The sequence below is a fragment of the Melospiza melodia genome, chromosome 19 (genome assembly GCF_035770615.1).
Source record: "Melospiza melodia melodia isolate bMelMel2 chromosome 19, bMelMel2.pri, whole genome shotgun sequence".
NCBI lineage: Eukaryota > Metazoa > Chordata > Aves > Passeriformes > Passerellidae > Melospiza > Melospiza melodia.
Window position 1 is genome coordinate 9,356,347 of NC_086212.1, and position 25,225 is coordinate 9,381,571.

Genomic DNA, 25,225 nt, shown 5'->3' on the forward strand with positions numbered 1-25,225 from the left:
GGTGTGCCGCCGGGCCGTGCCCGCTGTCCCGGTGCCCCGTGCCGGTGCTGCCCCCTGCCCTCCGGCCGCGCTCACGGCACCGCCCGGCCCCGCCCGGCCGCGCTGCCCCCTGCATGACGTCACGCCGGTGTCCGGTGCGGGGGGCAGTGACACGCGTGTCACCGTCACCGTGGCGACGCGGCGCTGACGCGCTGTGCCCGCGACCCTCCCCGGAACGGGCGGGCGGCGCGCGCTGAGCGCGTCACCGGGGGCGGCGGCGGCGGCGGCTGGACGGGCCCGGGGCGCCGCCATGGAGAGCGCGAACCAGGGTACGGCCCGGGGGCTGCTCCGGCAATGGGGCGGGGAGTGCCGGGCACGGGGGGAGCCCGGGGATGGCGGGGCGGGAGCTGCCGCTGCTGTGATGGGGGAGAGGCCCCGGGGATGGGGAGCGGCCCCACGGGTGGGGAGCGGCCCCACGGGTGGGGAGCGGCCCCGGGGGTCTCTCCTTGGCTCCGCTTCCCTCGCCGCGCCCCGTCCCCACGCACGGAGCCGGGCCCAGGGGCTGTGAGGCCGCGGAATGTCCGGCGCTGCTGCCCCCGGTTCCGATGGATGCTCGCGGAGGAAACTCCGGCCGAGGTTTCTGTTCCCGTTCCCGTCCCCTTGCCGCAGCTCCGCCGCCCCCAGCCCTGCTTTGCATAACGCGTCTCGCCCGCCGCTTGCTTATTCCGTGCCCTCTGCTCCTTGTCTGCGACAGATATCAACCTTAACTCTCCCAACAAAGGTCTGCTGGCCGATGCCATGACAGATGTTCCCGTGGATAACGCGGCCCGGGGCGCTGCGCCCGAGGGATTGACTCTGGCCGAGGAGGAGGAGCTGAGAGCCGAGCTCGCCAAGGTACGGGGGGCTCGCCTGGGCAGCCTGTGCCTCGCTTCTGTTCTGCTGGGAAGGAACAAACAGGAGCCACAGGGGCAGGACCGGGTGTTTTGTTGTTGGGGTTTGTTTTTTGTTTTTTTTTTTGGTTTTTAATTTTGCAATGTTACCTTTGGGTCTCGGAGGTAATTGTTGAAATGCACAAAGCTGGCTGATACTTCAAACGCTGCGGTGTGTTGTTTGCTCTTTCCCAGAACAGCCTAATTTAGAGCTCTAAGGAAACAAGTAGCTTTTGATGCCAGGAGCTCAGTGTAGGATTTTAGTTCCATGTGAAGCCAGAAAACACTACAGACAAATGCTAAGTGAAATAACACCATTTTTCCTTAGGAAACTGAAACATTGGAGCACTTAATGGGCTTTTCTTCCTACCTTTTGCTCTTAAATATTTATTACCCGTTACGGGCAATTGTTTTTGGTGCCTGTATGCTTTCAAAGAGCTGAGGGTTTACAATGTAGCATCCTAAAGTTTGAGCACCTTTGGTTATCATTTCTGTCTGAAAGGTGGCTGAAGATCATTGCAGCTGTTTCTCCGTGGTCCTTTCCTTCATGTGAGAACACTGTGGTGATTCTTTGACCTGCAGGTTGTGGCAGGGGAGGACTTTGCTGCTCTGGGTGCTCATGCAGGGCTTGCTGAGCTGCAGCTAAGGTAGAAATGAACCCACTCTGCATGGAAACAGCTCCAGAGTGCTTTGAAATTGTTGTAAAAAAGATCTCTGAGAAAAAACTCTCTGCTTTAAAGACATCAGAGGAAAAGAAACATAAGATAAAATCTTAGTTAATAAGGTTTGGCGGCTGAATGGTGTTTACAGTTGAAATTACAATACAAGGAGTGAGTTCTGTTTATCTCAGTGTCACTAAGTCACAGTGACTTGTATGGAGGTGAAGTCTGAGTGGCCTCCCATCCAGTTCATGTTGAGTTGAATAATTCATCTGATGTTCTTCCCAGTTTGTAAAATTAATGTTAATGAAATGTTGCTAGTTCTGAGGGAGGTAAAAATCTGTTTTAATTTACAGTTTTTAACTAAACTGTGATTTGAGACTAACCTCTGCCTTTCTCTAAGGTTGAAGAAGAAATTGGTACTCTCAGACAAGTTCTGGCTGCCAAAGAGAGGCACTGTGGGGAGCTGAAGAGGAAGCTGGGTCTGACTCCCTTGGATGGGCTGAAGCAGAACCTGTCCAAAAGCTGGCACGATGTGCAAGTCTCCAACGCGTGAGTGTTGCTTGTGACACACCTGGGTTTAACCAGGGCTCTGTGGGACACTTCCCAGCTGGGTATTCCAGAGCTCTGCTCAGTGCCTGGAGGTTTCTCTTCTGGTGGGTTTATGGAGTAAAAGACACCTTAAAAAATCCTTTTGGTGCCTGCATAAGCTGGATTTCCATATCCGTGATCGGGATAAATTGTTGCTGGCTGCTCTTTGCCATGGTGTTAAAAACCTGGATCACACTTGGTGTTAAAAATCTGGATCACATTTACTGGTTCAGTTTGCCCATTTCTGCCCATTCTTTGAGGCACAGGCAGCTGCTGCCTTGTTCTGAACTCAGGCTCAAAGAGAAGTGCAAGCAGTTTCACAGCTTGTGCCAGTTCAGAAGCTTTCCCTGGGTCCTATAGCCTGAATTAAAAGCCTGCACTTCCTAGGAAAAAAATCTGTCATATTGGTGTGCTTCACCAGAGTCATCTTGTCCTAAATATGCGAAGTGAGACTGTTCCTGAGCAGGCATTAAGGGTATGGTCCCTGCTGTGCCTGACAGTGCCAAAAGGAGGGTCCCTGAGGTGAGTTTGTCCCTGCACTGGGTGTCAGGGACTCTGGGTGCCCATGGACATCATTCAGGCTAAAAAGTCTCCTTAACTTAACAGGGGTTTGGAGTTAATGGTACTGCAGAGCAGATTGTTGAGCTGTTCATCTTGCTGTTTATTCTTCTCCCTTTTTCCTCATCTTCCCTCCTCTGTCCCTGCCCTATTTCTGTTTTTCCTTTGTCACTGGAATCTGTGTCATTGTCTTGTAAAAAATGAATATTAAAGTTATATTCATTAACACTTTCTGTTTCTAGTTATGTGAAAACATCTGAGAAACTTGGAGAGTGGAATGACAAAGTGACACAGTCTGACTTGTGAGTGCCTCGGGCTCCTCAGCATCACCTCCTTGTTCCTTGCTGCCTTCCCTCATTTGTGCTGCTCCTTGTTCTCCCAGGCATCAGGGCTTGCTTGGGAGCTGGAGGCAGGGTGAAGCTGGATTGTTACGTCCAGCATGCCTGGCTTCCAGCTAGAAACATCCCTCAGTTGCAGAGGAGATGAGTAAATGTTACTGCCATCATCTCTGTCATGGTCTTGCAATTGCAAGAGAAAAATTCCAATCAGTTACCAGACCATATTTTGAATAAAAAAAAAAAAAAAATAGGAGGGGACAGAAGGGGACAAAAATGTAACCACAATTTCCCTTCTGCTGGTAATTAATAGGTTAGTCTGTTGTTTCCAGTGTCTTATTAGTGAACCTCTACCTTTACTGTGAAACTGTTTTTCTTCTCATGATGAATGTGGTAGCAATCAGTTTGACTGCTGCCTTTCTGTATGGCCACCTGGGAGAGAAGAGGCTGGAGGGGCTTCTCCATAGCTGGAATTTGGGGCTGTGCAACTGCCAATGTGTTCATGAGCTTCTGAATCTGCTGCATTGGTGTGTGACCCTTTGCCAGTGTCAGCACTAGAAATCCATGAATTTTAATCTTGGCTGTGTATCCAAGCAGGTGACAAATGCAGACAAAGAGCATCTGGCTACTTTTGCTTCTGGAATAAATTCTTTAATTATATTAGAGCTCCACTGATATTAGACATGAATCATCGATTCCTGCTGCATAGCTGAACTTAAGGAGCCCTTGAGTGCTTTCTGTGCTGAAGTTTCTCTCTGTTTGTCTTGTGTTGAAGGAGATGATTTAGCTAAGAGGAAAACATGAATTGGGAGCATCACATCAATAGGCAAGGTGGCACTGATCTAATTGGGGCAAGTGAATTCTGGGTGATAAGTCCCCTCCTTTGAGCACTCTGTGTTCTGTCTGAGGTGGGAGCAGCCACCTCCTGTAGTGTGTGTGTTCTGTACCTCCAGAGTTAGTCGTCACAGCCCTTAAGGTACTGTTTTTGTATAGAGAAACATGGTTTTTAAAGATTGGAAAAACAAAAGTTTAATTGTTTGTCTGGTTCCTGCTGTATTGGTAAAATACAACTTTGGGTGTGGCAATTTGATTTTTTTGGCTTTAAGATCAGTTCACTGCTCTGTGCTTTTAATACAGACCAGCAAGAGAACGTGTAGGAAGGGAGAAGAAGATGCAAAGCTTTTCATTTCCTGACACCTTTTAAATTGCAGGCTTTGTTTCTTTGTGCTCAGCGTTTGAACATGCTTAAACAAAAGAAACTGGGGCTTAGGTGTCTCCCTGCCTCTCAAACAGTTCATTTCCCTTTGGCTGTACCAGAGAGGCTGAAGCTGTTGTCAGAGCAATAAAGCCTCTGATACTGTAAGTGAAAAGAGTCACTAATAATGTGGAAAGTATCAGAAGAAGCATCTGTAGTGAATCTTGGAGCTGTCTCTAACCTCAGTTGTGTTTGTAGATATCTTTCAGCCAGCAGCACACTGGAGGACTGGAATGAAAAATTAACTCAATCAGAAGCGTGAGTGTCTTAACCTTCAGCCTTAACAAATGCTTTCCTCTGCCAGTCTGCTGCCACTAACTGTGCTGTGCCTCTGCTCCCAGTCCTCTGCTTTCACCAGATCTACCTGGACATTTATCTTTCTTAGCTTTTAACTTTTTTAACCCAATAAACGCCTCTGCTGGGAGAGGGAGCTTTTCCTCAGGTCAGTATCCAAGGGATACTCTATAAATGCCTGCCTGGTCTCAGGAACTGGCTGGAACCCCTGGCTAGCTGAAACCTGTGTGCCACATGTTACACCTTCAGCTGAGAAGCTGTGGAATAGCCAGACTGCCTTTCCTGTTACCCCAACATGCTCTGCAGGGAGCAGGAGCTTTGCTTTCTGCTGTGGTACCTGATGAGAATAGAGCTGTAGTGTCCAGGGCAGCTTCCTGTCATGTTGGGGCCACAAATAGACTCAACCAGCTTAAACCTCACAGCTGTTCTACTCCAGTTGTTGAATGCAAATCTCTCTTAGATGTGCTCTTACTAAATGCCTGAAATTAAATTCTCATCTGGACTAAATTATGGAGGGATATTATGGAAGTTGGCCTTTGTCCTTCTCACTGTGCATTTCCCACAGCATGTAGGGCGATGCCTTGCAGTGCTGGAGTAGGTGCAGGTAGGTTTTGTCATTATTTTCTGAGCTGATTTAACTGGGGAGGTAGGTCTTAGATGTGAGCCAGCTTTTCCTGTTCCCTGGAGTGGGTATAAAGTGCAGTCCTTGGAGCTGGCTGGTTATCAGCAGCATGTGTGAATGCACCGTTTTCTTCCTAACACGGGTGAAAGAGGAGCAGAGATAAAGTGTAGGAGTAGCAGAAAGAACTTTGAAGAGTATACAGGTCGACTTTCAACTGTATTTTCTAGATTAAGAAGCTGTAAACTGTCAACATTTCACTTGCCAAGCAGAGTGACCTTGGTTTTTGTGCTCGCTGTCAGTGGCTGACTCCAGCAGAGTTCAGAGTCCCTCCCTGGGTGTGCCTGCAAGAGCAGAAAGCTTCTGGTTAGATCTGTTTCCTTGTACTTCATAAGCACAGAAATGTGGAGGAAATGTGCTTTTGTGGAGCACTTGGGGCCTGAAGAGCTGTGGCACCTTTGCTTTCCTGCTTGCTTTGGCACTGGACACCGTGACAGTTGGTGCTGGCAAGGCAGAGACTGAAACAGGGACGTGAGGGGGATTGAAACTGCAACATTCCAGAAATCAATCAGAGTTTCTACTTCTTCAGAGTTTAGTGAGTGCAAAAAGTCAAGTTCAAGAAGTCCAAGGGTGAGGTTTCATTCATGTTTTGGGGTTTTTTATGCAAATAATTTGTCTTTCCTGTTTCAATGTTGCTCTGCTCTGTAACTAACAAGGCTCTTGAGTGAGCTGGGAATGGACCTGACTCCTGACCTTATGGTGCTTTTGCATGCTGTGGAATTTCCTGGTGTTTGCCATTCCTGGCCACAGACTTTCCCTCTGCAAGCAGTACATAAACAGGGAAAAACCCACCCCAGTCTGTTCCTAGAGCCAGTTTCACTGTAAGCAGAATGAGAGGTGACTTACACAGTTTGTGTCTTTAGCCAGACAGCTCAAATGGTGATTGCTGGGTGAAAGCAAGTGAGAGGATGCTGGTGTTAATGGATAAAGGAGGATTTGAGGGTGCAGATTTCACTCCTTCCTGTCAGGGTTTATAGGGGAGGGGTGCAGTGAAATGTTTGAATACCACAGGATGAACAGCACAGGGCAGAGATCATCTCTGCAGCTTCTGCTGCAGCCAATTGCCTGTGAGTAAAGTGGGGTATTAGCCAGAGCTTATATTTATTACTCCCAGATTTGGATTATTCCTTTGTGCTTTGTGCTGGGGCTAAGAGAAGAGAGTGCTTATGAATTTACACCCATGGAAAACCAGGCTGTGGCACTTGCAGGAGAAGGGTTGCAACTTCTAGGTCAGGGCTGGGTGTAGTTAAGTTGCATTAAAGCCTTGTATAAGCTGATCCCTTGCTGTCACAGCTGCAGCTGTGCATGTGTGTGGTGGCAGTTCTGGGTTACAGAGCTGCTCATCTCCCTGTGCTTCCCTGGCTCTGCCTGGCAGCACTGAGGTGTGTGTGTGTGTGTGGGAGCTGTGGGTGCAGGACTAGGCTGGCCACCTGATCCAGCTGCTGCTTTTTTGTGCTTCCAAGTTTATATTTCATCCAGATTGTTGCCTTGATCTAGATTGCTGTGCTAGCACAGGCAGTTGTGCTGGAGGAAGGAGCGCACTCAGGCAGGAGCAGCAGCACCCAGGCGCTTGTTCTTTGGTTATATTAAAAATTCTGCGGTCAGGTGTGGAAAACATGATTAGAAAACTGTCTGGCCTGCTGAAGCTGGAATGGTACCTGGAATTTTGCAATGTGAATGCCATGATGGTGTCTTTTGAGGCTGTAAACCATTCCTCAGTGCTGAGCTCTGGGTGCCAAGCAGAACTAGAGTCAGCACTGCATACTTTGGTGAGCACGAGGTCTTCAATACTTGTTAGGCAGCTGTAAATCAAACCCCATGACAGGGCTCAGCCAGGGAGGAGCCTGGCAGCTGTAGGCAGGGCTTGAGATCCTCCTTAAACACACTAGTTGTCATAGGAAGACAATCCTTGTATGAGATCAAGCAGCCTTGGTGCTGATCAGTTCAATCCTAAATTGTGCTGAGGTACAGAAAATTGTGCTGTGCAGAGGCAGTGTTGAGGTCTTGCTGTTGGGGCATGCTCAGGTTCTTCTGGAGCTCTTGACTTCCAGAAGAATTGGTCTGAAAAAGGGAATTACAGGAATTAGAGGAGTTAAAGGAATTTTCTCTGAGAAGCAGGAAGAAGGAAAAGCTGATGCAGTTTTGCCCTGTTCTGCCTAATTCTCGTGTGTATTCGTGATTCAGAAATACTTGGCTGTGGTATTTAAAAAAAAAACAAAACCCAACATGTTGTAATTGGAATTGCTCAAATCCAGTTCTGGTGCTGTGGTGCTGTCCATGCATTTCTGCTGGAGAGAAGGAGATGTGAGTAAGTCATCTGTCACCATGGTGTTTGTAGCCAGGGCAGCTCAGGCATGAGAGAACATTAGGCTGTTTATAAAGCTGTTCTCCTAAATGTCCTCACCAGGCAAAAAAATAATCTCAAGCTGAAATATTTGTAATAAGAAAAGTTTAAAATGTTGTTTTCCAGCCTGAGTCTTTTCTTTGTAGTCTGAAGAATGACATAAATCTAGATGTTAATCATCAACTGTAGAATAGTTTAGAGAGAATGAATTAATGAAAGTGACACAAAGAATCTTTGTTCCTGAGATTAGTCTCATCTGGAGGAAACAAAGGTTCTCAAGTGTCTCCAGCTCAGGTATAAACTCAAATAATCAGCTGAAAAATAAAAGCTGTCAAACTTTTTCCCTATTGTGGTTAATGGTAACTGATAGGAAACTTCTCTACTAATTTATTTCTAAACTGCTGCTGTAGAGATAATGCTGATTCCTGCATTTCTTTTCTATATGATGATAATGGTCTTGCTTCTTGCCTCTTTCCTCCAAAACATAACTCCACATCAAGTGCTATGGCTTCCTCAAGGCTGAAAGAATAGTTTGGAATAGGTTCCTAGATTTATTTTATCCAGAACATGAAAAGATGGTTGCAGAGCAATTAGGCTGCAGTGCTGAGGTGTTAGAGCTTCCATGTAGAAATTGGATTTGCTTTGGTTTTTAGCAAATATTTGTTAGATTTAAGAATTTATGGTCAAAATTATAAGGTAAGGAAAGGTTAATGGAAAGGTTGATACTACACTTGCTGCTTTTGTAAAACTTCAAGTATTTGAATGTATGCAAATCTGGAAGTGGCTCTTTCAGTGAAGCCAGGGCAGCTCACTAACCCAGCTTCTTTCCTTTAATATGGGGTCCTTTCACAAAATGGGGGGGACACTTTTGGATCCAACTTGTTAGTTCAATTTATGATTCTTTTTTCCATGTAGTTATAAGAAGACCCAGGAAACCCTTTCCCAGGCAGGACAGAAGACTTCAGCAGCCCTTTCCAATGTAGGTTCTGTTATCAGCAGGAAGCTTGGTGACATGAGGTAAGATTTCTGCTTTGCACTCCAGGGCTTTGATCTTGGTTTCAAACAGGAATGGGAATTCAGACAATAACTAGGCTTTCTTCCATTTTTCTGCTTAGTTGGCAGCAGGTTGCTGTTGATGGACTGCCACCTTCTGTGTGGCCCTGTGCATTGTAGCTTAGGACAGATTGAACTCTTATTGAAGACTTACTGAGGGGATAAGCCTGTTCTAAGGCATTTAAGTTTGGTTTGGTTTAGGAGATCTGACCAAACATTTTTAGCAGCTTTTCCCCTTTTACCATCATGTGGATTCACTGCAGCTTTTATATCATATGTAAGAAATTAGAATTAAAATTTCCCTTTTAGATTATGGAGATGTGTTTTCTCAGTGTAACTGCTTTGGATTAGAGAGGGGTCATCCCTCCTATGCTCTGTTATGATTAAAAACAAAAAGGGAAAAGTCTGTTTGCTGCATTCCATGTGGTTTCAAGCCCTGGGTGTTGACATTCCATGGAGAAAGGCAGCATGTCTTCCAGGCACAGTTATTTAATGTTCGTTGGAAAATTTCAATTGATTCAGAAGATTATGACAACATTATTTTTTTTTCTGTGGTTGGGATTATCTCCGTTCCTTAAGTAGATGACCACTGAAATAATTGCAAATTTCAATATCTCCAAACTGCCAAGAGAGACAAGTTCTCCTGGCTAAGGTTCTTGCTCTGTGAGATTCTGAGCTGTACAAAGCCCAAGGTTAGAATTGGTGATTTACCTGCTCCTCAGGTAAACTTAAAGATAAAGATTTAAACTAAAGATTTCTACAGAACTTTAAGCCAAAGATTTCTTCCCCACTGATGGTAACATCCACATTTTTCATGCAGAATCCCTTGACCATGTTTTCTTGGATTTGAGAGCTAATTCTAGGTTACTGAGAGCCTGTCTAGGTTACTAAGGAAGGATTTTTAGAGTTTGTATTTAACCTGCTGTCTCAGACCTTGGATTGAATGGGTAGCTGTCATTCTTTGTAGGGAATTTCCTATTCCACTGTGGCCGGGAGTATCTGAGTGGTAAGAACTTGTTGGCCTCTGATCACATAGTCCTGATTTATTCTGGTTCTGTCCTCAGTGAGTTAGTTACTGTGTTCCTGGAGGCTGTTTTTTGGTGTTTTCAGAAGCTCACATCTTTGAATTTGGCAGAGGACTAGCTGGCTTCCTACCCTTTCCAGCATTCAAGTTGTAACTTTTCTTTCCTGGAAACTCCCTAGTCTGATGGAAAAAGAGACTTTCATGTAATGACAGCAGATTACAGATACTGGCACAAGATGTGGTGGGAACACATTATGCCAAACTGATAAATGAACTTGGGGCCTGGTTTCTGCAGTCTGACTGGGCTATTGCAGCAAAGGAATGGGAACTGTGCTTTTTTTGGGACCACAGGGGGAACTCCTGAACTGGGGTTGCCTCAGGCAGAAGCTGTTTGGACAGGCTTGGTCCTGCCTGTTGTTTTTGAGCTGGGAGAATGCAGGTCATGCAGCTGCTGAAGTGATTGTGCCATCCCAGGAGCAGGTGATGGAGGGAGGGGATGCTGGGGTGCTTTCCTGAAGGCAGAGCTGGCCTGGCACAGTCACTGTCACAGCTGGCTCAGGGACATGCCAGGCCTTGGCAGCAATGGTTTTTGTCATCTTCAACATCTGCATTCCTTTTTATAGCTAATACCTTGGGTGAGGTGTTATGAAATACAGGCAGCTTCTGTTTTTATCATTTGGGAATCCCTGCCAAAGTTATTTCAGCAGGATTTGTATATGTGGCCCTGAGGGGAACACAGTAATGATTTTTTTCTTTAAGACTTTTACTTTTTCTCTGCATATATAAACAGACTTCTATCTCCTATGCTGCATCCAAGTGTTCCTTTTTCTGATACTGAAGAAGGTTTAACTCTGAGCATAAGGTTTTGCAGGAGCTGTCCCATTTTTCACCCTTGCCAGGTGAACTCTGGTGTTCTGGGATGTGATCAGAGCTGACAAGGAGTGAAGTCTGTTGTATTGCTGTGATCACTGCTCTGAACCAGTGGGATGATCTCTGTTCCCAGAGAATCTCTCTTACAGGCCTTGTAGCCCACACTGACCTCCATTACTGTACTCTGTTTTTTTCCTTCTTACACTACAAATTCACTTGTAAAGCGAGTTTATTTTCCAGCACTGGAAGTGTTGAGATAACAGAGGGGATTTCCTTGTTTAGTCAGCCTTCACTGGCTGATAAATGCAAGGAAGGCCTGATGGATGGGACAGAGCCTCCAATACACCCAGGGTGTGGGCCTAATTCCATTAAAAATGCTTGGGCCAAATTGTTTTTAAATACAAGTAATATGTTAAATCTTTAGACATGCTGTATTCTGGTCAAAATAATTTTGGTGTGTGGATTTTAACCTTGGGAAGTTAATGTTGTAACTGTGCTTAATGCATTAATGCTTGACTGGATTGCTCTGAGGGGAGGAAATGTATTTAGTGGGTGGGATTTTTTCAAATCTTGGCCTGTTCAGATGTCTCTGTTATCTCCACCTACAGTTAAAAAGTAAATTGGCTTTTAGACATTCTGTTCCTGCATTTTACTGATGCCAGTAAACTGCAAAATTGGAAGTGTTTCCTTTTTGTTGCTTTGTGGGTTTGTGTCCACCTGTGCACTTCGTGGTGTCTGGTGAAGTTTGCTGCTGTACATAATGCTACGAGCAAATTCATTGTGAAGTGTTAGCCTGAACCCAAAGGGCCTGCAGATTCTGGAATTTATGTAAACTTTCAATCCTTATGGAAGGAGAAGGGTTTCTGCTAGGTCCAGGCCAAGATCCTGAACAAGGAACCAGTGCTTGTGGTATTCTGTATGGAGCAGCATGGTGCATGGATGTGTTGTCTGTGTTGTTCTCCTTTAAGCAAGAGTAAGTAGAAAGTTAATATATTTCACATGCGAAGGCAGCATTTCAAGGCATCTGCCCTGCCAAAAACAGCTGACTTGGATATATGGGGAAATGGAACCACAGAGCCCAACATCTTCACTCTGGCTGTCAGGAAAAGCCCTTGTACTCATTGCCAAGTACTTCACATCCAGCTTGCCATGACTGCTTCCTACTGCAGAAGAATTATATTTAAGTGGAATAAAACACTGCTCTGGCAGGAGAAGCTCCTTTAGAGCATCCTGGTAATCTTCCTAATAGAAGTAGGAAACCTCAGTCTGTTGTTTCAGACTGCTGAGATGCTGCTGCGCTGCAAAGTCCCATCCTGAAAATGGGCAAGCAAGTTACAGGGTAAACATGATACCTTTAATCTTCTCTTTAATAACCTGCAGTGCATTTGTTCTCTGAACTGTAACTTTGAGATTTGCAGGCTTGGCAAGATGAAGTGCAGGTATCCATTGCAGGTTGCCCTTACTCAAGTCCTCACCAGAAGTCTGAGCAATGCTGTCTTTGTATGAGGGATCACAGGGGGAAATGGGGAAGGAGGTATCTCTACCAATATAGCTGGGGCTTGGTAAAACCTTCAGTTTAGGAAAAAATGCTTAAAAGAACATGTGAAAGCAATAGATGTTGCAAAAATGTTTTGGTTTTCTGTTGCACATCTACTCCTTCCCCTCCCCAGCTGGGTTCCAAGTTGATGTAGGTGCTGTTATTGCTCTTTGATAAACACTTTAGCTTTTCTGGAGTTAATGAAAAGCTTTTTTTTTTGTTTACTCTTGTGATTTATTTTGAGAGGCTTCCTCCTGGGTAGTTGACTTTGCTGTCCCATGATTCTGTGACCGTGTCCCTGCATTTGGTGTTTATCTCTGTGCAAGTTTCTGACCATTCCTTCCTTTTTCTCTCTGCTGCCCGTGGCCTCTCCCAGGGCTCACTCCATCTCACATTCCCTTAGGTAAGATACTCTTCAAGGCTCTAAAAGAGCATTTGTTTCTGTGCCAGGCCCTTGCAGACCTTAAAGGGGAAGCTGGTTATTTAAGCCTTGCCTAAACTTTTGACACAGATTGAGAAATCTACCACAAACCAATGCCCTGGCATTGACTTTTGTATCACAGTTGCAGTTAAATACTGGCTATCCTGTGTCTGGGGAACTGAACTCAGGGCTGCAGCTGTTAAATAAGGGGAGACAGGGCTGGCTCCTACCACTTGGGCTGCCCACAGCAACCTGTGTGTGGGCAGTGAGTGTGGGGTTAGGCTGCTTTTGCACGGTGTCACATTGTTGTTAACTTTTTCCTCCTTGTCCCAAACGCTTCCGAGCAGCGGCTACTCCATCCGCCACTCGATAAGTATGCCAGCCATGAGGTAATGTAGCACCTGCCTGTGTCTCCTGAGTGGGGCTGGGGGGAACAGCTGCCTCCATCACTGCTGGGGGGTTTGTTCTGACTGGCACAACCAGCTCCTTCCTCGAGCAGGCCCCTCTCTGAGCATGGATTAAGCACGGCCTGCAGTTTGATTATTTAAAGGGTTTTTTAATATCTCTTAAGGTCATTAGCACCTGTCTTTTCTTGGACTAAGTGAAGTGTTGCACCTCTAGCAAAGTGTGGTTGAAGCTTGCAGCTTTCAGAGGTCCCTGAAGGGCAGGATTACAGTTCTGCCACAATGTATGGCACAGCCATTGCTGACACTGAGGTGAATCCTAACAGGAGCCCTCTCCTTAGCCTTCCCTTAGCTGGTGATCTCCTTGCCAGAGAAATAATTGCCAGGGCTGGACAAGCCCACAGAACTCTCTCTGTTCATCCTCTTTCCAGATCAGCAGAGGTTGTTCTATGGCTGCAAATCTAAAGCAATGCCTTGGAACAAAAATAACCGAGATGAGGCGAGTCATCTCCCAGCGCTCCCGCAGCCTGGCCCGGGGGAGCAGCTCGATGAGTAATTGCCTGGTCTGGATGCTCAGCACAGAGCACTCCCTGGAATCCTTCGCCAGCCAAGCAGCTTGTTGGGCTGTCAAACAGCTGACCTGGTTTTCTTTGCTAGAAATATGAAATGCTCTGATTAATTTATTAAGCTGTGATTTTTGTGAGCATTTCCTGATGCAAATGATCACCCCTGTAGAAATAAAACTGCTGATAGGTGGAGGTGCATGGCCCTTCCCCTTCCTCTCCATGGGATGTGATACAGGAAAATGAAGCCTTTGTTTTAAGCTTCCTCAGCTTTCCCTTTCCACTGTTTAAATCAAAATGTTTTAGTTGGAAATTTTTTAAAGCTAAGAGCTGTTTTCTTCTCTACTTAAATGGGCCTTGATTCCCCAGTAAACTAGGACTTGTTTCCCTCAACATTTTAGCTTGAGCAATTGAGTGGACTGCATGTGGTATAAATGTTTTCCTTCAGAGTTTGGATGTGGTGTTCATGCCTAATGTGCCTGAGAGATTTGTGCCAAGGGCTGTGAGGAGCTGGAAGTGCTCTGGGTGATGGTGTCACTGCAGGGGAATGGCCACAGAGCCCAGTCACACCAAGCCATTTGATATGGTTAAGAGCTAACTTGTCTTGATTTGTTGTTTGTTTTCTCCCCTCTTCTTTCTTCAAGGAATTCTGCAACCTTCAAGTCCTTTGAAGATAGAGTTGGGACCATAAAGGTAACAGTCTGCTTTGTCTTGTAAACACAGAGAGTGAAGCCTTGTGCAGAAACTTTAATTTCTGCAATGTTTTTCTTGTAGACTAGTATTCGGGCAAATGGCCTCTCAGATATGTGAAGTCTTGGCTACAGTAGGTGACCTCGACAAGGGGGAATTGACTTGGTATTCCCAGTGCTGCTTTCTTGGTGTCCTCACTCTCTTCTCTCCTTCCAGTCCCGCGTGGTGGGCAGCAGGGAAAACAGCGCTGACGGCCTGCACTCCCCCTCTGGAGCTGGGGACAAGCCTCCACAAGACAACGCTCCCTTCTAGGCCTGGATGTGGCTTTGCACAGCTGTGCACAACTGGAAGAGCCCCCTCCCTCCCAAACCTTCACCACAGCAACAACATGCCAATCCAAGAAGGGGCTGAGAGCCAGTCTGGAGAGATCCATCCTTCATTCATAGACACTGCTGCTGGATCCAAGTCAAATAAAGAGAATGCAAAGTTTTGTACACAAATAATATTTTACACTAAAGTTTGTAGATTAAATGTATCACTGCTGTCCTTTTGGGAGAGCGTGTAAGCTGGAGTTTCCTTAAAGTAGCTCAGAAATGCCACTGCTGTGGATGAAAACAGTTTTCCTTTGTCTGACATGGCTTGGAGCAGATACACGGCCCTGAGCAGCATGAGGAGGGCAGTAACTGGAGAAGCCAAGTGCTTGGGCACCTTAGCTTCAGCTTCTGGCTCTATTCTCTGTGTGGGCTACTCTGGGAGCTCCCAGGCTTCTCCTGTTACTGTTTTCTCTGGCTCTCATTGGAGCTGTTGGGTAGATGGGGTAAACAGTTGGGGTTTTTTCTGGGCTCCTAAAAGGTAAACTTCACTTAGCAGCTGCCTCGTTGTTACACTAATGCTCTAGCTTTAACAAAACTAAGAATCTTTATTTTTAAATGCAATGAACTTTAAAGAAATAAAGCGTAAAAACAAACAAAAAAAAAAGCTTTCGCATATTAGGGCAAAGCTCCCTTGGACTCTGAAGCTGAACTGCAAGCCTTACATCACTTATGCTTTACTTGTTTATGATTTGTTTTCTGTAGAGGAGACTGCAAGGGTTCTAAAGCTGGTTGTTGAGCACTGGAGTTTTGCATCATGCAGTCATAGCAGCATGTTTATAAAGCCAGTTCTTGTGTTAAATTCAGTGGTGCACTCTGTTTCCCGAGTGTATGAAACTTGCTTCTCCCTTCTCAGCTTATCCCTTCATTCTTGGAGGAGGAATTTCTGAAGGCTGGAATATGGATACCATTGGAGGGACTCTGCTCTGCTCTCTGAGGGCTCCTCCAGCTGGTACATCTGGCTGTGACTGGATGGGTTTCTCAGTTGAAAGCCCCAGCTCTAATTTTAGTTTACAAAACTGGCAGAGAGTCATGGAGCTCACCCAGTCCCTCCAGGGGCTGGATGTTTTGCTCTTTTGATGTCCAACTTCATTGCTCAGGAGCTGACAAATTCCAAGTTTTCTCCTAGAGGCCTGATCTTATTCTAGGCAAGGTGCCTCCACATAGAAATACCTAGAGTGAGCAATTCTGTGCCTTAGAGGCGAAGTGGGACTTACTCAGGTCTTTAAACTTATGTACATATCTGGGTAGTTTTAGTGGTTAATCACCCTGGAGGGAATGAACTGCCTCTGACCCTTTAAGAAGCAAGTTTTGACACTGATTTGATAAATCTCCATTTCCCCCACCCCTGCTCCCCTCCCTCTGCAGACCTGGGGATGTGGGATGAGATGTTAGTGGGCAGATGTACTAGGCCATAGGTGGAGTGTAGAGTGTCGTTCACAGGCACTCCTCACTTGACTGGAACTGTGAGGAACAGAGCCAGTGAAATGGGGACTGCAGGAGTTTGGGTATGGAACTGTTTCTCTTTAAGATAAAGACTGAGGAAATGTGTCAATAAAGAATTCCTTTGGGAGAAAATGGGTTGAATGTCTTTGTCTTGTTCTAACAGCACTGAAATCCTCTCTTGAGTGGTTGTTATGAACTCATGAGGTAAATGCTGCAGCAGCCGGAGGCAAGAAGCAAGTGAAATATTCCATCATATCCCTCTGGCTTATCTGCTGGCTCTTTGGGTGCTCTCTCATGAAGGAATGTGCTAAATAATATTTACAATCTGATGTTTCCTTTCCAAGATACTGGACACTGTTCCCAAGCTGTTTCCTCTGGGCTGGGGTGCTGCAAACTCCATGGCCGGTGCTGGAGGTGAATTCCAGACTTCCTCATGCCCTTTTCCTGCGCTGGGAGCATGGAGCTGCAATCCCAGCAGTAACCTTGGCAGGGGGAGTTGAGGCTGGAGAAATTTCTAATATGGAAAAGCTGCAGCTGGGGTGCTGACATGGCCTGACACTGTGGTACCTCAGGGAATCAGTCACCTCCATGGAAGCTCTGGCACTCCAACAGCACAGCATGGAGGACTTGTGGATGGGTGGCTGGAGCTGCTGTCTCCAAGTTTAAAAGGGAAGTGCAGAGCCGGCAAATAGGTTGTGGAGAGGCCAGCAGAGCTCCTCAGTGTGCTGTTTGCACAGGAAGGATGCCCAGCTAGGCTTGGGACATCTTGGTGATGAGGGTTTGGTTTTGGATTTGTGGGGTTTGGGTGTTTGTTTTGAAGATTGGGGATGTTATTCCTATATGACTTCATTAGATAAAACTACATCTCTCCAAGTGGGGCTAAGGACTGACAGGTTGGTGTGAGACCTGATCCTGGAGGAGAGATACTGCTGGGAGCACCCAGGCTGAGGTGAGGGCAGATGGCTCCATCCCACAAAGCAGATAAACAGCAGAATCAAAAAGTAAGTAACTGCAAAAAGCAGGAAGGAGCCACTTTTCCCTGCTGGCACCATGTCTGAACCTTCAGCCAAAACCACTGCAAGTGTTTCTTAAGGAATTTGAGATTTGTGGTCTGAGAGGGGTTGCACAACCACTCCAGCAGCCTGTGCTCGTCCTGGCTGAGCGGGCAGTGTCCAGAGCCAAGCTGCCAGCCTGGGCCCACTTTCTGCACCCCCGTGGGTGCTGGGTGGGCTCAGCATCTCCTCTTGGGTGCAGACTCTGTGCAAGATCCAAGGTCAGTGCTGGGGAGCCCCACAAGTGGCTGGTGTTTTGGACAGGGAAAGCTGCAGGAGCTGGGCTGGGCATGGAGCTGAAGCAAGGAGATGGTGTGGGTGTGTGACTCATGCTGATGACTCTGTTGGCAAAGAGGGTCCATCATCATTCATTTCTTTAAAACGTGAGTCAGAGGCAGCAGACGGGAAAGGCCATTAGAGCCTCACGGAGAAGCCACACAGCAGCAGGAGTGATGGGAGGGATAATGATGACGGAACCAGTGTTCCTGAGGCCACCACCCCAGCCACACCTGCTCCAGGACGCACTGGATGGGTGGAAATTGTGTTTTTACCTAACACCGGGAAATAGCCGTGTTTCCCAGGAAACAGCCAGGAAACTTGACCGACTGGGAAAAACAGGCTCATGAGCTTAAATACTTCATTTGTCCTGATTGTAAGGAGTCGTTTTCGTTAAAGGGAACAGGCTCTCCAGTGAGCTCCTGAGGAGCCCAAGGGCGCTGTGGGGCTGGGTGGGTGGCAGGATGGGATGGGATGCTCGGAAGGTGCTGCCCAGGCACGCTGCGGGTCGCTGTGCGAGCACGGGCTGAGTGACAGCGCCCTGAACCCTCAGCCTGCAGACCACGAGTGATGGCCTAGCCGTGTTCTGTGCGCTGCTGCATTCCGTACCTCCGGCTCCTTCACTGTCCTGCAGCCCCGTGCCTCTGTCCCTAGCCCCGCAGATCCCCGCGTCACAGCCCCCGAGCCAGCGCTCCCTGTGCCACTGTCACCAGCTCCTGTGGGGAGCTGCAGCCCTGGCCTCGCTGATCCCTGTGCCGCAGCCGCCAGCCCCACTGCAGATCCCGATCCCTGTGCCACAGTCACCGGTCCCATCGTGTCACCGTCCCTGCCTGGCCAAGGAGGCAGTGCATGAAAGACACGAGAACCTCACACTACCATCGCTCCCTGGTGGTCTAGTGGTTAGGATTCGGCGCTCTCACCGCCGCGGCCCGGGTTCGATTCCCGGTCAGGGAAGTTCCATTTTTGCCGCGCTCTCCTCCCGCTTTTCGCCCTGCCGTCCCCGCCCCCTCCGTTCCCACCGGGATCCCCGCGCGCGCTCCCGGCGCTGCGGCCGCGTGCCCGCGCGCGCGCACGGCGGGGGCGCTGCGTGTCGGGGACGCGCATGCGCAGTGCGCCGGCGCCGCCCCCTCCCGTGGCCGGGTCCCGGTCGGTGTCTGGCGGCGGCGGCGGCACCGGCGCTGAGGACGGAGCGCGCGCGCCGCCGCGACCGGGCCCCGCGCGAGGCCCCCGAGGAGCCGCCCCCGCCCCGCGGGGCCGCCCCCGCCCGCCCGGGGCTGTGCGGCCCCCGCCCGCCCGCCCGTGGGCCGCAGGTGAGCGCGGCGGGGCCGGGCCGCGGGCGGAGGCCAAGATGGAGCTGGTGGCGGTGGCGGGGGGGGGGGGGTGCGGCGAGGCGAGGCGAGGCGGGAGGACTGGGGGAAGGTGGGGATGTGCCCGCCGGGATCTCCCTGTCTGCCGGCATCTCCCTGCCCGGGGGCATCGCCCGCCGAGCATCCCCGCCCCGGGAGCCCCCGCCCCGGTCCCCGGTGCCGGTGCGGGGCCCGCGCCCCCCCCGCTCCTCCGAGCAGGGGAAAAGAGCCCCGAACAAAAGGCCTGGGAAGGTGAATTCCAAATGAAAGTCATCTCTGTGTGTGGGAGCCGTGAATCACTCCGGCTCGCTCCAGAAGCCGGGGTGATTTTCCTTTCCCTTTCCCTTTCCTTACATTATCCTGCTTAATTTTTATCGAAATAATTAGCAGCCGCTCGGCTGATGAGGTGCTTAATGAATGACGTACCGGCGGCGGGAAGCAAATCCAGCCTTTATAACGTGAAACTTGCATAGGCAGCATATTTCTGTTTATTCGTGCAGTGTCTTCTGGCTCTCAAATTAAGAATTCCGGTCAGGTAATTCTGGAGATACGGAATGGACCGAACGAGACAGCGGATTCCCTGGTAGCGCCTCGCTGCTGCTTTTGTGCTGTATCAATACCTGCCTGCTCCACACCGGTGACACAAAGCCTTGAGGTTATTAGTGGAGTGTGGGCACTGATGGAGCCCGTGCTCCCTGGGGAGCAAGGTGAAGGCCATTCTGTCTGACATAAGAGGGAAATCCAAAGGGTTTTATCTTTTCTAGGTTTGTTTTCATTGGGGTGTTAATTTTTGTGCGCTGTGAGACGTTGCTGTTGAGCTGTCTGTGCTGCTGTAAGGCTTAAAAAAAAAAAGGCCATAAATCTTCTGCATCATCTCAGACCGGTGTGAAATAATCCAATTCTCCTTGCTGATGTTTGCCTCGTGCCAGCTTATCACCAGGAAAGGGAAACGCTGTGTGTGTGCTTAAATACTGTGTTTGTCTGCTGCTTTTGAAGCAAAAACTTGCAGGCCGCAGTCACCCAGTGGCTGAGCAGTGGTGGTTCACCCATTTCTCTGGGTAAATTAAGCTCTCCAAAGTATGCAGAGCTGCAAGGATTTCCTTTGGAAATGCGTCAGGATTGGACCTATTTAAATTCTTGAATTGTAGCAGCCTCCTTGAAGTGGAATTTATTCTTTTGACTGCAATTTCATTAGAGGCGTTTTCAGCTTCTCAGGCATCTGTTGGTTTCAGGTTGCTTAGGATCAGTGTTTGCATTTTTGTTTGCTTTTGGTAGAATATGATAGAATCCTAATCTGACTAAGGGATCCTGAGAAATAGATGCCAAATTAATTTGCTTTAATGAATTAGTTCTAATAAATCAAGTATGCTGTGTGCTGGGAGGGAGACAAGAAGGGAAACAGAAGCTGGAGTGGAAGAGAAATTGACATTAATATATAGAGTGTGAGATGAAAAGAAGTTTATTTTTATTGAGCAGCTTCCTGTGGTTTTCTCGCCATGCTCTAAGGGCTTTGGAGAAATTCGTCATGTTGCTGGCAGTGCAGAATCTGCTTTGTGGAGAACTCAGGCTTTGGAGATGGGATTTTCAGCCAAACAGCTTTTTGTGAGCATAAATAAGTACTTCTCTCCCTCCCTCATTTATTTTGTCTTAGGGATTGTCCACAGTGTTTAAATGAAAGGAGAGATGCTGCAACATGGTCATGTTCCTCCTAATTTTTGGATGTGTTGCATTGATAAATTGCAGGCTGGAGGCTCAAGTGGAAGATTCCCCTCCTTCCCAGAGTGGCTTTGTGCTATATTTAACCATCTTTTATTAGTGAGTGCCTGAAAAAAGTAATGTTTGGTAGTGTGTTTTGGCTCCTGGTGTAGACCATAGTTGGTGTTGATTATTCCCAGGATATATAAACACTGTTTCAGTGTTTTCCAGTGCCCAGGGACCCTGTCCCAGTTTGCAGTGGGTTGTGGGCAGCTGCTTTGGTTTGTGGCTGAGGTGGCACCATCACTGCCCTGGCTGCAGCAGGGAAGTTGCCCAGGATGGCTGGAGCCTGCCAGAGGCTTGTTGAGCTGCAGGTGATGGGAGCAGGGCTTGGAATGCACCTGGGGTATGGACAAGCTTCTCACAGCAGGTGGAGGCAGCAAGGGAGGGTGGATCCTCATACTTTGGAAACATGGAGCAGTACCAGAGTGTGGCTTAAGAACTTTCATGCTGGATGAGTCCAGAGGAGGGCATGAAGATGCTCCCAGGGCTGGAGCAGCTCTGCTGTGGAGAGAGTTGGGGTTGTACAGCCTGGGGAAGAGAAGGCTCCAGTACTGAAGTGACTCCTGCCCCTGGAGTGACAGGACAAGGGGGAATGGCTTCACTGACAGGGGACAGGGTTGGATTGGATATTGGGAAGAATTCTTCCCTGTGAGGATGGTGAGGCCCTGGCACAGGTTGCCCAGAGAAGCTGTGGCTGCTCCATCCCTGGAGTGTTCAAAGCCAGACTGGATTGGAGCAGCCTGGCCTTGTGGAAGGTGTCCTGACCCATGGCAGGGGAGTGGAACTAAATCATCTGCAAGGTCCCTTCCAAACCGAAGCAGTCTGGGATTCTGGGATTCCAACAGCACAAGAGTTGATGTTGAGATCCCTTGGCCTCCCAGGTTCTGTGTTTGGCAGGTGGTGGTTGTCAGCACTGATGCTGTTATTCAGTGTAGTTCCTCTCATGGTGAGCTTCAAGAAGGATTTTTGTCTGTTGAACAGTGTGATGGGGAGTATGAAATGGGAACCTAAGTGGATTACTTAAGAAATCATGGTTTAGGTTAAATATAAAAGCTGCTGTTCTGACTATTTTTTGAATTTATGAATTCAATTGTCAGAATATCCTCCCTGGGAAAGCAGGTACAACTGAAGGCTGGAAGGGCCTTCAGCAAATCCTGTCTATCCACTGAACAACTTGACTTAGAACAACAGTGCTGTAACTGCCTCTGATATTTGCCATATTTCTCTCTTTTATCAGTTTGCCAGTTTGCAATATTTTTATAAGTATTGTTAATGTTAATAACCAGATCAAAATATTTTTCACTATGTCTGGAAATGGGTTGCCAGAACTTTTCTGCAGAGCTTATGCCCAGACTGAGCACTCCAGTACCTCCCCAGAGCATGCAAACTGGCATCTGCTGGCACCTTCACTGCTCTCCTGTCAAACCACAAACAGGGATTCATTTCAGGTAGTTTTACTACATTAACTGATTTCCCTCACAGTTTGCTTTCAAGCTGTGCAAGTCCTCTTTGTTTGGCTTTGCCTCTGCCTGGGAGGATGAGGATCTTCTGTTGCTCTCCACTGGCCTGAGGAGAAGGATGTTTTCCAGGAGCAGGAGTGTGTGGCTTGGGGTTCTGTGAGGTGCCCCCACCTTCTCAGCAGATGGCACAGAATCCTGCAGTGAGCCTGTCCCCTGTCTCAGGTGTGCCCACCTGGGCCTTGGGACAGCTGGGTCATGGCAGAATCCAGAGGGAGGGATGAGGAACATCACAACATCACCAATGCCCAGGACCAGTGTGAAGGATTGCACTGTTCCTTTTCACCTGAAGAAGTTGTTTTCCAGGTGCTCTGATAATTGAAGTAGTTTGAATTCAACAGTACTGGAGCTCTGTGGTGATGATGGTTGGTTAACCAGTGGCTGCTTTCAGTCTTGAAAGAAAGGAGTTTGAATGTTGTGATATCTTAGGATTTCCTTAGAGGCTCAGTTGAAATATTGTCTTAATCAATAAAAACATACAAAGCACAGTGGTTGGAAAGTGCATGTTTTACCTTCAGAGGCACTTTGCTTCCTACTTCAGGCCATGCAAACTGATAGAAAGACCTGTGTTCCAGAAGGTGCATCAAGATTGCTTAAATAATAAGATTGTTTTAACATATGTTCAAATTTCTTATTTCCTGGCAACTGCTTCTAATTCCTCTTACTTTGTATCTGCATTGCACTGAAATGTGCCTTTTAAAAGCCTTTTTCTGCCTCTTTCATTAATGGTGAAATGTTTTCAGAGCCAGTGTGTTGTAGGGCCAAATTCAGTAAAATCCAAGTGCTTTTTTCCTCTGGGTGCAAGTTTCTCATCTTCTTGTGCAAGTATTGGAAGGAGAAAATGGAAGGTTTGTGGTGCACAGGGGTGCAAACAGAACGAGTCCTCTAGGCCTGAGTTAAATTTGCAGCTGCCATCTCCTCTTTCATAATCTGCTCAAGGGTTTTGTAAATGAGAATAGAGTTTCTCAATGAAAGACTGGGGCTGTTTATTTTTTTTTTTTTAATATACTTCAATGCCATAATCTAAAATTTGTTGGGCAAATGGTTGAAGAAACAAAAAACCTGGTGGTATTTGCTTACCTGTTACCCAAGCATCACTAAGGAACCTTTTTTTCTGTTTTGTGACATAAGTCTGCATTCATTAACTGGTATTTCTGTGTTGGTGGCTTCTGACCAGTGGATGATGCAAGTAAACAGTTCAGTGGATCTGGTTGCAATGACAGGCAGTATCTAATACCAGTGAGAGAAAAGCACAAACCAGGGATCCACCAGCACCCCACATTTTCCCCTCCTGCTTTTGGGGCTTCCTCTTCCCTTTGAGAACATTTATTTATTTATATATCTGAGCACTTACACCATCCTGCTTCTGCTTTGGTTGCAGGGAACTTCACTTCCTTGGTTTTCATCTGGGTCTTACTAAAGTTGTGTTCAGTGTCAGGAGTTCTGAACCTTTGTGACTTTTAAGGAACAATCTGTAGAAAAAGTGAATGTACAGATTGCTCACATTTTGCAGGGGCACAGGAGAAGCCCAGAGTTCTCTGATGTCATCACAGTGACCTATGATGCAGTGCCAAAAAGCAGAAACTCACAGAGGTCTTCTCTTTGCATTTCCCCTTTTATGTCTTTAATTTTTTGGCTGTACTTCAAATGAAAATATTCTTTTCCATTCCATCTGCCATTACTTATTTTATATCTTAGCAGGTTTTTCTGTTGCTGTGCAGTTTTATTTATGTAGGCCTTTGCCTGGGTCAGTTGTCAGAGAAGTTTCTTTATGTATCTGCTTCTCATGTCTTGAGGATTTAGGGACATTTACTGGAATGTCCCTGAATGGACATTTACATGATTATGTTTAAAGCTGCTTGTGGATAGGAGGGGAATTTGGGATCCAAACTCCAGATGTTGTGGGCAGTTTTTAGTAGTAATATCTGTCATAATCTTGAATGTGCCAGGTGCAGGAAATTCCTTCCACCAAGGCTAGGCCCCACCAAATGAGATATTTGTAATTTCATTTGCTTCCAGAGTTTCCTGAGGGTAAGCAATTAATCTATTGTTAAAAATATTTTAAGTAATGTCTGAATTTTTCTTCTCTGTAGTTCAAAGGTCATTATGAAAGCTGGTGCTCTTGCTTCTGATAGTTAGAAGTACAGGAAGGGAATGAGATGACAAAATGGGATTTGTAAGATCCTGTTCAGAGCCTGGGCTGCGGTCTGCCTTTGGGAGACATGTGACATTGTGATAAAAGCAGGTGGAAGGGGAATAAAATTAATAAGTGTTCATGTGCTTTCACAAAGGCCATGTGGGATCCCTGTGAAATCATCTGGACAGGGAATTGAAGCAGTGCTTGGTTTGGTTTTTTAAAGGTCTGCTCTAGTCCACATCCGCAGGGACTGGAGTTATCCCTTTGCAGTCCCAGGTCAGACTGGTGACAGCTTTGAGGTGACACACTGGACCCATCTGACACACCTCACCTGACCTGATCTGTGTGGCATTTTGGGCAGGGGCCCTTGGTGGGTGTGGTGAGCTGGGGAAGAGGTTTGGAGTGGTTGGAGGTCCTGCATCCTACACTGCCCCCAGCACTCCCTGGCATCTCCTCACCTGCTGTTGTTGAGGAGGAGGGGAGGGACCATGAAATCCACTGAAATCTGAGGTGACCTGTTTCTGGGAGGCTATAACCAGAAATGCTCCTGTTTTAAATTGAATTTAAAAGCCAGATTCAGTTACTGTTCAGAGCAGTGAATAGATTTAAGTTCCTGGTCCATTCTCAGCTGTTGTTTGAGAACTTGAGGAATATTTTCCATGTGTTTCCTAACAAGTTCTGTTGCACAGGGACCCTGCTCTCTCCATTTGTACAGTTCTGAGGTGTGTCTTGGAGTTCTTCTGGTCTGAGTAGTGAAGGAGAAATAGGGTCTGAAGCATGTCTTTTCTTTAGAAAACTTATTTTATCATTTTGGTGTTTGGTTTGACACATCACTGGTCAGTCAGTCCTTCTGAAGGCACTCATTTTAATGCTGGGAAATAACATTCTTGCTTGGAGTACACCATTTTTATCACATAGCAAAATAAATGCATGTTCCATAGAAGTATTTTTGTCTGGACAGTAACTAGTGAAAATATTTATTTTCCTCAATGAAGTCTCACTTCTTCTTTTCCTACAAAGTTCCTGATTTCCATACTAGCTCACTTCATTCTTGTTGCACTTTTAAATTGGCATTGGAAGAGCACTGGCTCTTCACAATTGATTTGGGAAAACCAGGCAGTCAGAATTAATCAGAAG

The 25,225-nt window shown here is 47.2% G+C and overlaps 2 protein-coding genes and 1 non-coding gene across 9 annotated transcripts in view; all 3 read left to right on the forward strand.

Annotated features, from left to right (window-relative positions):
• Positions 1-230: 230 nt before the first annotated feature.
• TPD52L2 (TPD52 like 2) lies at positions 231-16,134 on the forward strand. 7 transcript variants are annotated; one of them, XM_063172440.1, is made up of 11 exons: positions 290-308; positions 734-873; positions 1,971-2,119; positions 2,959-3,018; positions 4,505-4,564; positions 8,539-8,640; positions 12,484-12,510; positions 12,876-12,917; positions 14,140-14,188; positions 14,270-14,318; positions 14,402-16,134. In XM_063172440.1, the coding sequence occupies exons 1-10, from the start codon at positions 290-292 to the stop codon at positions 14,303-14,305; spliced, it is 684 nt and encodes a 227-aa protein (XP_063028510.1). In that variant the 3' UTR covers positions 14,306-14,318; positions 14,402-16,134. The 7 variants fall into 7 exon arrangements, with proteins under 7 accessions (XP_063028507.1, XP_063028509.1, XP_063028512.1 ...); XM_063172437.1 differs by lacking the exon at positions 14,270-14,318 and having other exon boundaries at positions 231-308; XM_063172438.1 differs by lacking the exon at positions 14,270-14,318 and having other exon boundaries at positions 238-308; positions 761-873.
• Positions 16,135-18,212: 2,078 nt separating this feature from the next.
• TRNAE-CUC (transfer RNA glutamic acid (anticodon CUC)) lies at positions 18,213-18,284 on the forward strand. Its single transcript has one exon. It is a non-coding gene; the product is annotated as a tRNA-Glu (tRNA).
• Positions 18,285-18,615: 331 nt separating this feature from the next.
• The window catches only part of DNAJC5 (DnaJ heat shock protein family (Hsp40) member C5), a 30,617-nt gene continuing 24,007 nt past the window's right edge, over positions 18,616-25,225 (forward strand). The window contains exon 1 of the mRNA XM_063172445.1: positions 18,616-18,640. The gene's annotated coding sequence lies outside the window, so the exon portion shown is untranslated. The remainder of the gene's footprint in view (positions 18,641-25,225) is intronic.